The following is a 17871-nucleotide window of genomic DNA, read 5'->3' on the forward strand; positions in this document are numbered from 1 at the left end:
GGACTAGAGGTCCTGTCCCACCCAAAGTCCCTCATAGAAGACAACAGCCCACCGATAGAGATAAGAGGTCACCGCTAGGGCCCATAGATCCCACGGGCCAGCATCTGCGGACACGGCTCCTTAGGCCACATCCAGCCGGGAGCGGACTCCTGAGTTTCACACTGGGAAAGTCCACCTTACACAAACAGTGCAGAGGAAAAGCATAGAGACCACCAGCTGGGTGGGGGACCCGAATGCAACCGGCCGTGGCACCGGCCACCATCACCTTGGTTTACCAGAGACTTGTGTGGTTTATTAACAGTGAGTACACCAACACTCCCTGCGGTTGCTATCCCCTGCACCGAACCACCGGGTCCCGGGGCCACCATCCCTGCCCACGGAGGAGTTAACAACTTACTGCACAACATCTCCCCTGGGTGCCCTACAACAGCAGCGATGGTGTCCCACCTCACCACACACCGTGGGTGGCGTCACGAACTTACTACGACCTAGCCCGTACATCTACGTCCCCCCATTTATTCGTCGTGTCCGCGAGACCCCTGGGTCCGGAGACCCTCGAGCCACCACCCCTAAAGACTCGAACCCGAGCAGCGCGGGGGGCGACACATATACTATATATATATACTATATATATATATACACAAATATATGTTCACACACTGAGGAGCAAAAAGGTAACAATGTTTTGAACTTTTGACTTTCAGGCTCCATATCTCACCATCCACTACAGCTTTGAAAGTGAGACTACCATCATTTTATGGACAATCATCTTGGCTCATACATAAATTTGACTTGCAACTATGTGGCATATGATTAGTTAAGCGGATTCTTGTCATGTCTCCGTATTGCATTGCTGTTTTGCTCTTGGTGTTGGAAAAATCTTTTTCTTCCTGTTTATTACAAATTACAGCCCGTTCTCACATTCTTTAATAGCTCAGTGTGTTATTAGGTTGATTCCTAAGCAAAAGGTCACTGGTTCGAATCGAGGAACAGTAACGAATATGATTTACCAATAAAAGAAAAACAACATTATCCAGTTCATTGATAGCGGTCTCTTGGCCAAGAAAATTGCCAAACTGCATCATGTGAGTGCCATGACAGTTGGAAGAATCTGAAATTAAGTCCATCCATTCAAAAGCCAAGAGGTAGTTAACCAGGAAAAATATTGAAGTCAATAAGTCGGCTACTTACAAGGTCTATCAGTTCTTTTGCAACAAACATGGAAGTAGAGGTGGCTCATATGCTTTGCAATAGTGAGAGCACAGACGTCCATGCAAGCATCGTGGAACGCACGTCAAACAAGTCTGCAATGGTGGCCCAAAAAGGTAAAAAGCCTCGACTTCAATATGATCATAAGACACGTTGGCTCGAGATTGCACAAACGTACAAAAAGTAGACCGTAGAAGATTAGAAACAAGTGATTTGGAGGAATGAGACCGAAGTCAAGATTCTAGACTCTGATGGATGCAAATGGATTTGGAAGAAACAAGGGAAAAGGGTCTCTTGAATTGAGAAATTGAAATAACCGTCAAGTGGTGGAAGTCTGATGATATGGGGTTGTTTCACAGCCAAATGTGTTTCATACTTGACCAGATCGATGGTGGTCTCAATGCTGAGCTATATGAGAGTATCCTACAAGACGGGTTACTTCATATACTCATGTACTATGTTTATGAAAAGGACAGCAGTGTTCCAGCAGGACAATAACCCAATGCATATGTCAAGATTAGCAAAGAAATGGTTCAATGACAATGAAGTAGAGATACTAGATTGACCCCCTTAGTCCTCAGACTTCAATAAAATTGAACATTTTTGGGTAAAGTTGAAGACAAAGCTGTATACATACCGTCGACTAGTATGCACCAACATTGGGAAAGTGTAGCAGAGACCTGGGATCAGATTTTGATCGGGAGATGCTTGATTCTGATCTAGAGCATACCCAAAAGGATTCAGGCAAAATGCCAAAGCTGGACTTGCAAAATACTAGCAAAATAGTAAACATTTTAATTTAGATTTTTAGGAGCAAAACAGTAACAATGGAGGGACATCATAAGAATTTGCATAACTAATAATATGCTAAATAGTTGCAAGTCAAATATATCTTTGTGATAGCCAAGATGATTGTCTATAAAATGAAGGTAGTCTCATTCTCAAAGCTGTAGTGGATGGTTAGATATGGAGCCTGAAAGTGAAAAGTTCAAAACAATGTTACCCTTTTGCTTGTCAGTGTATATTGCTCCTTTTATCCAGAATAACCACATAAAAATAAACAATTGTACTTTGTAGATATATTTTTATTCTTTAATACTGAGGCTAAGATAGTATGGTAATAGGTAAAAGGTCAAATGATACTATTGTTTTTGGTACATTTTCAGTTCCTGTCTGCTCATTACGCCAATTCTTCTCTATTATACTGCTCCCTATTCCTTACTCCCCAATGTGACCCCTTTTACTCTAAAATGTCATGGTTCATTTGACAGGCATAGTACTGGAGGCTTTCTCTGGCCAGAGGTCCCTTCCTCACACTGCCCCTTGTATTGACTAAAAGATTATGTTATCTCAAAGCCATTGAAAGAGCACTGTGAAACAAGCTGGTGGTCTTTGTCCCTTTGTAGATATGGAGAAGTTCATCCCACTCCATCACCATCACAAATATACAGTCTATTCACTAGCATGACAGTTCTTCAGAGATACTCAGTCTGCTTTCAAATGTCTTTTCCTAGAAATTCTATAGTTTGCTGGGAGATCTGTTACTTTTTTAACAATACATACATCACAAAGTTACAATTTGAGATTTTGTAGAACAGATTACAAAAGACTAAAGTATATACACTATAACAGCACAACTTCTGTCTAACTTAGTTGTTTGACAAGTATGCTCTACTTTCTAGCTATATACAGAGGGTGAAATAAGTATTGAAGACGTCACTAATTTTCAAAGTAAACATGTTTCTAAAGGTGCTATTCACATGAATTTCTCACCAGGTGTCGGTAACAACCCATCTAATCCACACAGTAAAACACATCAAACCATAGATGTCCATACATTTAGTGATGTGAGAAATTACACAGGCAAAAATAATTGAACACGCATACTAAAATTTATTTAATACTTTGTACAAAAGCCTTTGTTGGTAATAACAGCTTCAAGATGCCTCCTGTATGGAGAAACTAGTTGCATGCATTGCTCAGGTGTTTTTCATGTCCATTCTTCTACACAAACATTGTGACTTCAGGACAGCTACCGGTAGGGACAGGAGGCTCCCATTCTTTCCCTCACACTAAAGCTGGTGTCACACACAGCGACAACGACGTCGCTGCTACGTCACCATTTTCTGTGACGTTGCAGCGACGTCCCGTCGCTGTCGCTGTGTGTGACATCCAGCAACGACCTGGCCCCTGCTGTGAGGTCGCCGGTCGTTGCTGAATGTCCAGCTTCATTTTTTGGTCGTCACTCTCCCGCTGTGACACACACATCGCTGTGTGTGACAGCGAGAGAGCGACGAAATGAAGCGAGCAGAGGGAGCAGGAGCCGGCGTCTGGCAGCTGCGGTAAGCTGTAACCAGCGTAAACATCGGGTAACCAAGGGAAGACCTTTCCCTGGTTACCCGATATTTACCTTCGTTACCAGCCTCCGCTCTTGCTGCCAGCGCCGGCTCCTGCACTGTGACATGTGGCTGCAGTATGCATCGGGTAATTAACCCGATGTGTACTGTACCTAGGAGAGCAAGGAGCCAGCGCTAACGTAACAGCGACGTCGTTTTCGCTGTCGCTTAGTGTGAACCCAGCTTTGGGGACCCTAGGCTATTCCTCATTTCCAGATTATGCCTAAGGGTGGAGACACAGGTGTCCTGTGCTTTACTAATGTACTATTCTCCTGATAAGATCTAATCTGTTACCCATCCCAACAAGGGAAAGAAGGGGCAGGAGTGTGATGACAACACTTATTAAGACAAACAGGGGAAAACCAAAACGGAGACACCTGCAAACTCACAGCAATAAACAGAAAGAGACTATGGTGAAAAGTAAGAGCAATAAGGCAGCAACAAAAAGACAATAAGGGTTAACACCAGAACCGCTCACAGCAATAATACACGACAACCACCAGTAAGTCTATATCACAACACCTGACCAGTATAGGTAAGCTATAGCTGGCATTAATGGAATAGTTTAGGCAGTAAATATAGGAGGGGAGCGAACATGACTGGCTTCCCCATAACATGTGATCAAAGAGACTATCAAGCCGCCCAGGAGAGATTAACTCTTGCCAGCCTGCCTAAGTCTGTGGGTCACTGCCTGCGTTCTCCTGCGCTGATCACAGACATCAAAGAAGTTAACAGGCAGAGCGCCAGAATCTGTAGTTTCCACAGATCCTTGTATTACTATGAAAGTTGGTGATGCCTACAAAAATATCCTTATGACAAACACTCTTCAAATCCTGAAGGTTTTGTGGGCTCTTTCTATCTTCAAATTGTGAAGATTCTGTGGGCTGTTTCTATCTTCAAATCCTGAAAATTCCGTGGGCTCCTTCTATGAACTCTGAGCTTTAGTTCCTTCCATAAATTTTCCATTGGATGTAGGTCAAGTGATTAGCTGGGCCATTCTAGCAGCTTTAGTTATTTGAAACTAACTGAGAGTTTGCTTGGCTGTGTGTTTGGGATCATTGTTTTGCTGAAATGTCCACCCTTGTTTCATCTTCATCATCTTGTTAGATTGCAACAGATTTTTACCAAGAATGTCTTGGTACATTTGTCCATTCATCCTTCCTTCAATCACATGAAATTTGCCAGTGCCATGTGCTGGAAAACAGCCATGCACCATGATGTTCCTCCCTCTAAATGTCACTGTTAATATGATGTTTTTAAGGTGATATACATTTCCATTTGGCTTTCAAACATGGTGCGTATTGTGGCATCCAAAGACTTCAATTTTGTTCTCAGTGAAGAATGACAGTGTCAAGCAAAGGTGAAAGGGCGGCACAGTGGCTCAGTGGTTAGCACTGTAGTCTTGCAGTGCTGGGGTCCTGGGTTCAAATCCCACCAAGGACAACATCTGCAAGGAGTTTGTGTTTTCTCTTCGTTTTTGCGTGGGTTTCCTCCGGGTACTACGGTTTCCTCCCACACGCTAAAGACATACAGTGTTCCTGATGCATGTAAAGCGCTGTGGAATATGTTAGCGCTATATAAAAATAAAGATTTATTTTATTTTTTATTTTACTTATCCAGTATCCTTTATTCTGCAATGGTGCAACGTTTCGACCTATACAAGTGGAAATCTTGCATCAAGGCAGAATAAAGAATGCTGGCTAATTCACCTTTGCTGGACGCTGTCATTCTTCACTGATTTATGGTAACTCCAAGTTGACTCCTTGGACATTGGACGTGCGGGCTTGGTGCCCAAATTTAGTCCTTGAGAGGCGTGCTGCAGACCGTTCTGTTCCCTTTGATTCAATTTTGGTCTCATCTGACCCAACTCTATTCTCCAAGTATTTCACAGGCTTGTCTAAATGTTGTTGAGCAAACTTTAAAAGCGCTTGAACATGCTTTTTGTTCAGCAATGCCTGAGTCTTGCATGGTGAGCGTGCATACAATCCACAGAGGTTGTGTGCATTGATTATAGGTTTTTTTTAAAAGAATTGTACCTGCTGAATCGAGATCTTTCTGTAGCTCTCCACAAGTGTATTTTAGCACTTGGACGACTCTTCTGATAATTACTTTCACTCCTCTGTCTGAAATCTTGCAGTGAACACCTGGTCGCAACTGGTTTATTATGAAATAATGCTCTTTTCACTTCCAGATTATGGCCCATCAGTGCTCACTGGAACCTTCAGTAGTTTAGAAATTATTCTGTAACCAATGCCATCAGTATGTTTTACAACTATAAGGTTGTGAACGTCTTGAGACAGTTCAATGATTTTACACATCCTGAGATGTTTCTTGTGTGGTATCTTGGTAATGAGACACCTTTTTATATACCATCAGTTGAACTTGCTGATATTTTTCTTTTTGACTGAGTGGAAGGATTGCCTTCCAATTACTGATATCTTTCAGCTGGTGTCATTACATTCCATGGCGTTTTTCACCTTTCTTTCTTCATGTATTCAATACTTTTTTCCTGTGTCTTTTCTCATTATTACACATCACTAAATTCATGCATGTTTATGGTTTAATTCTTTGCAAGTCTGGACTGGATGGGTTGTTACTGACATCTGGTGAGAAATTCATGTCAATAGCACCTTTAGAAATAAATGTATTTAGAAAATTGGTGACATGTTCAATACTTATTTCACCCACTGTATGTGAATATGTATACATAATATTCACTGATGAGCAAAAGGGTAACAATGTTTTGAACTTTTGATTTTCAAGCTCCAAATCTACAGCTTCAAATGTGAGGCTACCTATTTTATAAACAATTATCTATCTGGCCATCTCATACATAAATTTAACTTGCAACTATTTAGCATATGATTAATTATGCAGATTATTGTTATGTTATTGTTTTACTCCTAAAAACCTAAATTTTAGTTATTATTATTGTGCTAGTACTTTTAAATCCAAATTTGGCTTACAGCACTGTCTGAATTCTTCTGGGCATTTTCTCGATCAGATTAATGCATGTCACAACTGAAATCTGATCCCATGTCTCTTTTACACATTCCCAATGTTGGTGCATATTGGTCAACTCACTTGGGTAAGTATACAGTTTTTTCTTCAACTCTACCCACAAGTGTTCGATTGGGTTAAGGACTGGGGACTGTGGGGTCCAATCCAACACATCTATTTGATTGTCATTGAAACATTTCTTTGCCAATATTGATGCTTGTTTCAGGACATTGTCCTGCTGGAACACTATGTAGTAATTTCATACCCATAGTACTCGAGTGTACTAAGTAACTTGTCTTGTAGGATACTCACATAGATCTCTGCATTGAGACCACTATTCATCCTTGTTAAGTATCCAACACCTCTGGCTATGAAACAACCCTAGGCTTCCTCCACCAAGCTTTAAAATTTCTTCAATTTCAGGATCCATTAGCCCCTTTTTCACTTGCTTTATGCAGATCCATTTGGGCCATCTTTACTTACTGGCATGTTTATCTTGCCAGAACTGATAGAGATTGTGGTGACCCGACTTGTTGACTCTTATATTTTCCCTGGACATCTAACTCTTGGCTTTTGAATGGATGGACTTTCTTTTCCATTCTTCCACCATGGGACTCACATGATGCAGTTTGCCAATTTTCTTGGCCTAGAGACCACTATCGATGAGCTGGATCTCTTTTCTTGGGAAATCTTCCTCATGGCTGCTCCTCGATTAAAACCAGTGACAATTTGCTTGGGAATAAGCCTAATAACACACTGAGCTATTAAGGAAGGTGAGAACAGGTTGTAATTTGGAGCATATAGGAAGAAAAATATTTTTTCTACCAATAGGTACAACAGTAACAATGCAGTGACATGCCAAAAATATGCATAACTATTCATATGCTAAATAGTTGTGAGTCAAATTTATGTATGAGATAGCCAAGAAGATTGTCTATAAACTTAATGTAGTCTCACATGATGCTGTAGTGGATGGTGAGATATAGATCCTGAAAGTCAAAAGTTCAAAACATTGCTACCGTTTTGCCCAACACTGTATAATGTGTAACGAGACATTCTACATAGTATGTGAATGGGTTGAGTGACTGAACAATGTTTGCAAAAACACTTTTTTCATCGTTCATGGAATCACTTAAGCCCCCGTCACACATAGAGAGATCGCTAGCAAGATCGCTGAAGCGTCACAGGTTTTGTGACGTATCAGCGACCTCGCCAGCAATATCGCTGTGTGTGAGAAGCGGCAGCGAGCGGCCCCTGCTGCAAGGTCACTGATTGTGACAAAATGATCAGGACCATTTTTTGCACGTTGGTCTCCCGCTGTGCAGCACGCATCGGCGTGTTTGATGGCAGGGGACAAACGAGCGCAAACCCTTAGTGTTTTGAGTCTCTTGGGACTTTATGAGTTCAATTCTTTTGGGGGTATCTGTTATTCTTGGGGAAGAATCTATCTGTCCTGCTGCATTCTATTGCCAGTTTATTTTACTTTTCTACATGCATAGCTGCCTGGATAATATTTAAATTGATTTTTTTTTTTAATGAAATGTAACTAGTGACTATTTTTGGAGTAGGGCATCCTGAAAAATCCTGAAAACTCATGTAGGGCTTATTTTTGAGGTAGGTCCTTTTTTGGGGAAAAATGCTTAATGTAATGTGTGGTAACAATTTTTTTATTATAGTAGCATCCAAACTTTCATATACTGAACACACTTCAAGAAATACAGCTCTGTAAAAACTTACTTAGTGGGGGACAAGAAAAAAATGTATCAATTTAGAATAGGATTGTACAACTATATTGTAATTCAAACAAGAGGAGGGATGCAGGAAACAACTCTTAAATTGTGAATCATATCAGATCCTGTTCTCCCCAATATATCGCTAAGAAAATATAACATTTCTATCAGTTCTCTTGCAATAACGATCAATGCTTAACTTTAATGCGTCTTCATATTAGTGCTTAAGATGCGTTACTTACTGAATACTTAATTTTTTAAGGAACCTTGAATTCTGCACCTAGAAGATAAACATTTCTACATTTCATTACTTCAGAATGTTTGGTAAAATAATTTTTCCTAGCACTCTTACAGAACTTTCTGTTCTTAGGCGTACTCACAATGTAATATTAATAAGTACAGAAAAGGCCAGCTGAGATAGGTAAGGTGATTTATAGAGCAAGGAGAGCTGGAACACCGCAGCTCAAGAGATGAAGGGCCTAGATGAGATATCACCAATGGAGCACTAAGCCTAAAGTCCACAGCTATCAGTCATCAAAAGGAGAACACTACAGTCTGCATGTTGCCAGCCAGTGAAGGTTGCAAATAGACGATAACAAATGCACAGTATAGAAGGGATAATAGGAAAAAATAGAATCACCAATAAAGTTCCGATTCCTTAAGTTCTAGAGTTAGGCTATGTGCGCACGTTGCGTAAATACATGCAGTTACGCTGCGCTTTGTAGCGCAGCGAAAAAAAGGGAACCAGCACGATCTGAAATTGGCATGCATCATATAAAAAGTGAAAATTCACAAATTTATTCCAACTGTACTATAATAAAAAAATGAGATTTTTAGCAAATAATTGATCAATTTTTTGAGCCACCCCTGCCAACGTCACGGCAAATCTCAATAGGGGGGTCCTACTCTACATTCTGTATTTCATGTGCCATGCGGCCTCCTAGATAAAGTTAAAAGCAGAACCATAATGGAGCACACATACCTGCAACCTGTATATAGCCGCTTCCACGTTGCAAAAAAGGCACTTGTGGATAGAGACCAGCCCAGGTCCCAGCATGTGGAGCAAGCCCTACACATACCAGGACTATATCAGAACTGATCCTCCCAGTGTCAAACAGCAACCATTGATAAAGGCGGACAAGATCCAAGAATGGTGCTTAATTAGCATTGCCTGTGGAAAGGGGTGAGGTAACTGAGTCTGAACAGCTACCAACAGGAGGAATATATTGCAAGCCAAAATCAGGCGTGCATGGTATGGTGTTGGTCAGACACCAGATTTGTAGCATAACTACGGTCAAAACAGAGAAAAAAAGGGAACCAGCACGATCTGAAATTGGCATGCATCATATAAAAAGTGAAAATTCACAAATTTATTCCAACTGTACTATAATAAAAAAATGAGATTTTTAGCAAATAATTGATCAATTTTTTGAGCCACCCCTGCCAACGTCACGGCAAATCTCAATAGGGGGGTCCTACTCTACATTCTGTATTTCATGTGCCATGCGGCCTCCTAGATAAAGTTAAAAGCAGAACCATAATGGAGCACACATACCTGCAACCTGTATATAGCCGCTTCCACGTTGCAAAAAAGGCACTTGTGGATAGAGACCAGCCCAGGTCCCAGCATGTGGAGCAAGCCCTACACATACCAGGACTATATCAGAACTGATCCTCCTAGTGTCAAACAGCAACCATTGATAAAGGCGGACAAGATCCAAGAATGGTGCTTAATTAGCATTGCCTGTGGAAAGGGGTGAGGTAACTGAGTCTGAACAGCTACCAACAGGAGGAATATATTGCAAGCCAAAATCAGGCGTGCATGGTATGGTGTTGGTCAGACACCAGATTTGTAGCATAACTACGGTCAAAACAGAGAAAAAAAGGGAACCAGCACGATCTGAAATTGGCATGCATCATATAAAAAGTGAAAATTCACAAATTTATTCCAACTGTACTATAATAAAAAAATGAGATTTTTAGCAAATAATTGATCAATTTTTTGAGCCACCCCTGCCAACGTCACGGCAAATCTCAATAGGGGGGTCCTACTCTACATTCTGTATTTCATGTGCCATGCGGCCTCCTAGATAAAGTTAAAAGCAGAACCATAATGGAGCACACATACCTGCAACCTGTATATAGCCGCTTCCACGTTGCAAAAAAGGCACTTGTGGATAGAGACCAGCCCAGGTCCCAGCATGTGGAGCAAGCCCTACACATACCAGGACTATATCAGAACTGATCCTCCCAGTGTCAAACAGCAACCATTGATAAAGGCGGACAAGATCCAAGAATGGTGCTTAATTAGCATTGCCTGTGGAAAGGGGTGAGGTAACTGAGTCTGAACAGCTACCAACAGGATCTGGTCCGCCTTTATCAATGGTTGCTGTTTGGCACTGGGAGGATCAGTTCTGATACAGTCCTGGTATGGTGCAGAGCTTGCTCCACATGCTGGGACCTGGGCTGGTCTCTATCCACAAGTGCCTTTTTTGCAACATAGAAGCGGTTATATACAGGTTACAGGTATGTGTGCTCTATTATGGTTCTGCTTTTAACTTTATCTTGGAGGCCGCATGGCACATGAAATACAGAATGTAGAGTAGGACCCCCCTATTGAGATTTGCCGTGACGTTGGCAGGGGTGGCTCAAAAAATTGATCAATTATTTGCTAAAAATCTCATTTTTTTATTGTAGTACAGTTGGAATAAATCTGTGAATTTTCACTTTTTATATGATGCATGCCAATTTCAGATCGTGCTGGCTCCCCTCTCGCTTTGTAGCGCAGCGTAACTGCACGCGTCCTGCGTCCCCTGCACAGTCTATGGAGATTGTACAGGGGCCGTGCGCACGTGGCATCTTAGAGCGCAGCGCTTCGGCTGCTGCCCGAAGCGCTGCATTCTAAGAAGTGACATGTCACTTCTTCCGTGTGCTTTGCCGGCAGCTCCTGCTCTGTCTATGGCAGGAGCTGCAGGCAGAGCGCATGGAATCGGCTTTTTTTTTTCTCTACGGACATTTTCTGCAGCGATTTGAAGCGCACGTGTGCTCTTCAGATCGCTGCAGAAATTTCTGCAGGGCTAGTACGCAACGTGCGCACATAGCCTTATATAATAAAAAACAATTCACAAGCTTTAGTATCAGTATCGTGAGCATGTGACATCACAGGACCGCAGGATGATGTAGTATGATCAGAGAATCTAAGTACTAAATATAAGGACAAATAAATCTAATCCGGTTATGTATGATACTTACTGCACATCACAGTGGGCAACAGGTAACCACAGGGCTCCATAGAATATCATGGAATAGTAGTGTAACAGTGAGTTCAGGACAATGATCTGAGTATTACCTCCTTGTCTTGGTCTCCTAATTAATTAATTCTGTTTTTCACTCTCATCTGCTATTATGCATAGTGATCACTACTTGTACCTTCGAGTAGAAGTTAGTCCTTTGGCTGCTGGGCCAATTAACTGCCTTGACAGTGAGAGCCATGACTACCTGTATTATACAGACATGTGCTGTCCGAATAAAAATCAGACAGAATATTGACCTATGTAATGTAATAAGAAAGTTGTTTTTTACGGATGAGACTCACACATTCAAATCTATGGGCTTGCAGAAAAATGACATCCCATACTGGACAGGCATATGGCATCTGACATTTACGGATACATTGCCATTACTAACTTAGGAATCTGCATTTGATCATGTACGTTCTAAAATGGTAATATATAAATACAGATGTCAAACGGACTTAAAATATGGACATCAGATGACAACAAGGATGAAAATTGGTAGAGTTTTTTTGATAAAAATCAGATGATTTTTTTATATGCTTTTTTGACCCCAACTTAACTTAAACACTTAGATGCAACTTGGCCATTTGGGCAGATTTTAAAAGTTAATTCCCTTAAAGAGGGAATTAGAGATGGCAGATTCCATGTCTAACAAGTGTTCTACCTCTGTGATCCATACCATCTAGACAGTTAGAGATGTTCGAAGCGTATGTGCAACTCTTTGTTCATGTTTATTGGCGTTAAAAAAATAACAGAGCAATAATGGATCAACTACGATACTACCAGAACTCCCAAAAAATGGCAGTAAGAAGAGCCGAGCATGCGCAGCCTCCTCTCCATTCACAGCGACATAAGACAAGGCCCCTTTCTCACTAGACATGTGAGTCCGATGGATAGCATAAATGTCTGAGATGAGAATGGCCCTTAATAATTTGCTGTGGGGTTAAAGATGATATATGGACTGCTTCCTTCTCTTGTTTTCTTTTAACTTTTACACAAGGAGTAATGAAAATGAGTGAGGACTTGAACTACATTGCCCACATCTTTTTTTCATAGCTTCGTCTGACAAGCAATTGAAAGGGAATCTAATTACATATTTTTCTCTATGACCCATAAATACATGAAATTTCCATCCAACATTATATTTTAGAGAGGAGTATAAATGCAATGACTTCAAATTTGACTGTATGTCTTTGGAGTGTGGGAGGAAACCCATGCAAACACGGGGAGAACATACAAACTCCTTGCAGATGGTGTCCTTGGTGGGATTTGAACCCAAGACCCCAGCGCTGCAAGACTGCAATGCTAACCACTGAGCCACCAACCAATGGTCTTTAATAGTAATAGTCTTTTTATATGGGGCTCAGGGACTTTTAGGGCCCCTCCCCCTCCCTAGTCTCCAGGGCCTGAGTGCGATTACAACCTCTGCACCTAGTATAATTACGCCCGATTATGAAGCAGGGGCATAGAAATATGTTTATTTCAATTCATAAATGAATCTTACAGGTTACATGTATTACTAAAAGTTATTATTTTAGGTCATTTTACATTTTACATAGACTTAAACATGATTTTACTCAGTAATTGAATAGGTCTCAAAAATTATTTAAAAAAAAATACAAATTAACTGCAAGAGTAAAACATAAATTGTCCAAATATATTCAGAAATGACTAACTCTGTGTTGTTATATTTTAACCTTTGGTTAATTAATCATCGCACCATCAATATGTGAAAAAAAAATGTCTCTTCATTAGCTGGGATTTTCTTCCACTCAGATTCAATAACATTGCCTAAACCATGAGCAAGAGCCCTTGTTCTTGCCTCCAGACACGTGCCTTTACAGAAAGGTGCCAGTCAATATGATCAAAGCTGTTCCCTAACCACAGAATCCCTGGGCCCAGGTTTCCCAGCCGCTATGAGAACAAAACAAACAAACACACTGTACCTACATGACATTTTTTCCTTGTTAATGTATGTGCCCATATATAACCTGGCTTCTACAAACACTTCAAGAGTCTGCTAGGAATACAGGATCAACCACAAAAAAACAGGAGCTACCAGGAGCTAGGAAGAATCAATTTCACAGTCTTTTCCGTTATATTAAACACACTTTGTTTTTTGTTTTTTTTTACAAGAGTTGCCTGGGTAAAGACTGGATGTATGGCTGAGCGCTCACGTCCTATAGACTTGCCAGAATCACCTTATTCTCAGGCTCCTAATGCAATCGAGGAGAGTTAACTCTTTGCTGGAAGTTTTAGATCTGACAAAGCAAATTGTTGACAATAGAAAAAATATGTTTTTTCGTAAAATGCTTCTATTCTACTGCTAGTTGATAAAATGTCTGAATTAATTACTTTACATCATGTTATGCAGATTTACTATAGGGCTGGAGTATTAGTATTTTCTACATGGGATGTACAGTATTGTTTGTGGAACTTGAGTGAGGCTGCTTCCACACTTGTGTCATTTTGCATCAGTCACAATCCGTCGCCTTGAGGAAATATGGTATCCTGCAAAATATTTTGCAGGATTCCGTTTTTCCCCATAGACTTGTATGGACAAAAGATTGCGACTGATGGCCTTGCATTGCATCCGCCTCGCGACGGATCAGTCATGGTATGACTGACCATCGGGCAGCAGCAACGCAGCATGTAGCGTTTATCGGAGCGTCGAAAAAGTACAATGTGCAGGATTCCGTCGGCATCCTTCGTTTTTATAATGGAAGCCTATAGGAGCGGAATCCGTTGGCATGCGTCACTGGACAGATTCCTGTGACGGATCCATCATTTACCAACTGAGCATACTCAGATGAGTAAATTCTGGAAAAAAAAACTGCAACAAATCAGTTTTTTTGCAGCATCAGTCGCATCAGTTGTGGCACTATCTGCAATGCATCCGTTGCACCAGTCACACAACGAATTGCAACTGATGCAAAACGATGCAAGTGTGAAGGCAGGCTAAGATGATCTACTACGGAAAGAGGCTAAAGAACATTAGGAACAGAGTAATGCTTTTATAAATTTTTGCTTGTTTTTTCTAGTACCTCTAGATAATCATACCTAAATCGCCAAAATATGCTCTGCAACATCTTAAGTGTGTATACACGAGGACGAAATGCTGTAAATTTTACCTGCAGATTTGTAAAAAGAAGACTTTGTAGTAGATTACAGTACCAGGCAAACCTCAGCGACATGAGGTAGACATGCAGTATGGATTTTGAAATCAGGTTTTCTACTAATGATTTAACCACAAGTTAAATGGAATCTGTCAGGTGAATTTCTAAGTTAAAAACTAATGGCATCCTGAAATAGGGCTTGGGCAACCATTTCAGGATCAGTAACTTTTATTGCTCTACCTTATCCTGTTATCTTGCTGTAAGTCCATGAGAATTCAGTGTCCTGTCCCTGCTAGTTAAGCAAATGTAAAGCCAAACTGAATATGCATTGCTGCCGACGCCCACCTGTAGGCAGTGATAGTAAATGACAGTGAAGATTTGTTACTATCACTGATGACAACACAGGAGAGGTCGGGATGGAGAGCAGTGCCCAATCAGTTTGTATTTAAATATACTTGACTACCCGGTGCATGACACTGAATTCTCTGGGGCTTACAGCAAGATAACAGGATAAGATAGAGCAATAAAAGTTACAAATGCTGAAAGGGCTGCCCAAGCCCTATTCCAGGATGCTATTATTTTTGTATTATAAAATCAATTGACACATTCCCTTTAATAGAGCAAGGGGTGAAATCTGCTGCAAAACATTATATTATACATAGCAAAATCCTCTGTAGATTTGCAGTGGAAAAAAAAACATGTGTAGACCTGCCCTAAATGAGCGAACACAAAAATCAGTATAAAGACCCCATTTCTGGGCCATAAGACCACACTTTTCTCCACCAGAGACATGAAGGCATGATGCCTCCTGTAGATCTTCTTGATAAGTGAACCCCAGTTTCAGAAGGAAAAAAATTATATTGTAGGACTTTGAATATAATCCCAACCACAGACATCAAAATTTACCTGATATGTTCCCTTTAAGGAGGACCTATTACTAGCCACAAATACTGTATGTAATGTTAGCTGGTGTAAATGTTCTCCTGAATATAGCATATTTTTAATTTGGTCCTGCGTCTCTACTTTCTTGAGATACGGCTTCCATATCTCTTTATATAAATCTAGTCTTCTTAGCTAAGTGGGTGTGACCATCAATTCTGCTCTAGGGGAGACTTATTGAGGATCACGTCCACTTGGCTAAGAAGATTAGATTTTCATACAGGGAAGAGTGAGCCATATCTCAGGAATAAAGAGATGCTGGAACAAAAAATAAGCAATGCTAGATTTGGGAGAATATCAGCTTTCACACCAGGTAAAAATTCTATATTTATGGCAAGAGACAGGTCATCATTAAGGGATTGTCCCCTTTAACCTTTACTCCTCTCCCTGTCTTGTAGCCATCAGGCCAGGCAACTTTACAATTGGTATTCGTCATTTTCTCCACTGTGACCAGTGAGCCTCCTGTACAATCCTTTGCTAATGTCAGGTTGAGAGGTCACATGGTGCAGTCTCCACAGCACTTCCCGGTTGATGGAACGTCAATATTGATATGCTTCTACTTAGCATGATTGACATTAAATTGTATCCTGATCAGTTAGAAGGCATATGGACATTCAGCAACTGCAATGGAAAAGGACTATAAAAACATTATTTATTAGGAACTATTAAAATATCAAAAGGATAAAAAAAACACATTAGACCTATGCGTTTTGAGCACTAGGGCTCTTAATTAAAAGCCCTAGTGTTTGAAATGCAAAGGCCTAGTGTTTTTATTTTTTTCCCTTTTGATGTATTAAAAATACTCACTAATAAATAATGTTTTTATAGCCCTTTTCCATTGTGGTTGTTGGATATCTTCCTGCCTTCTACCTGATTATTTTCCTCCAGGAGCCGGCCTGTGATCTCTGTCCGTGCACCTCACCTTTTATTAGATTGAATGCTACCTGGACAGGGTAAGCTGATGTGATATTTTTTTTTTGTTCATTACATTCCAATGTATATAACGTGAAGGGGGATCCCGGGGAATAGAAGAGATCAGAACCTGAATCGGGGTGAAGATTCTCAGCACTAGGCAGAGGATCGCTGGGGAGGTGTTGTTTTCAGCATGAGTCTGAAACTTAGGACTTGCCCCATCGCTGCCAAGATAGAAACTTAAGAAGGAGAAGTCACAGAACTGTATGCCGCAAGATAGTATCAGGGCAACTGTGCTACAAAACAAGAATAGTCATTGTAATACTCAGTCTCTTTGATGACAAGGCCAAGAAGAAGGGTTAAAGTGGGCAACCCCTAATAAAGCAGACCCATTCCTGATTTTGCTATGTACTCTAGGAATTCTAGTTCCAATCTGGATAGATAAATAGATAGATGTAAGGTTTACTACAGGACTTTAGGAATGGATATTAATAACGTCTCTAACTTTCTTTTTGTTCTCACAGGCTCTTGGATGATGGACAGTGCGTATTAACCTGTCCTGTGGGCAAATATGAATTCAACAGACAATGTCATATGTGTCACCATACATGTCTAGAGTGCGATGGAAGTGAGCCTGACACCTGTATATCCTGTGGCACTGGTAAGGCGTCTAGGACACAAGATTGTAAATGTCTTCACAAGCAATTAAGTCTGACTAGATAGGGTTCAGCATGGCTTGGCGACAAATATGAATTTCAATTTTCGTGTCAGGTTTTAGTGACTCCAGACAAATGACATCAGCTTTCTGACTCTTGGCTTCGGTGGAGGATTACAAGCTGTATAGGGCAATGGAATTACGCTAGTGAAATAGCGGCAAAATACAGAGTGAGAGATTTTGCTGTTGACATAAAAAATCACCAATGCCCTGCTTGACTGGTGAAGTGAAGCCAAAGTATTGATTTTTCGCTTTTAATACCACTTCCAATAATATGCTCAGTGCGCAATAAAGGCCGTTACCCAGACCTTCCCAGTGGGGTTGACATGTGAGAGTAGTAATATATTGTCAGAGCATGTTACTGTGGATATTATAACAATACAACGAGAACAAACTCCAATGCATCCATCTTTCTATTGACATAACTGCCACAACCTCATGTTTTGGGACAATGGTATAAGTGACGGCTCACGAATCTCTATAAGGGTTTTAATGGACTTTCCAGGTCTTAAAACCGCCTGACATGTCTTGATGAATTAGAAAATTTATTGGTACCTC

General features: G+C 40.7%; 1 protein-coding gene across 1 annotated transcript in view; it reads left to right on the top strand.

Annotated features, from left to right (window-relative positions):
• The window catches only part of PCSK5 (proprotein convertase subtilisin/kexin type 5), an 883213-nt gene that overhangs the window by 613927 nt on the left and 251415 nt on the right, over nt 1–17871 (top strand). Inside the window, exon 22 of the mRNA XM_075318085.1 lies at nt 17123–17259. Within this exon, the coding sequence (XP_075174200.1) occupies nt 17123–17259 (137 nt within the window). The remainder of the gene's footprint in view (nt 1–17122; nt 17260–17871) is intronic.

The sequence above is a fragment of the Anomaloglossus baeobatrachus genome, chromosome 1 (assembly GCF_048569485.1).
Source record: "Anomaloglossus baeobatrachus isolate aAnoBae1 chromosome 1, aAnoBae1.hap1, whole genome shotgun sequence".
NCBI lineage: Eukaryota > Metazoa > Chordata > Amphibia > Anura > Aromobatidae > Anomaloglossus > Anomaloglossus baeobatrachus.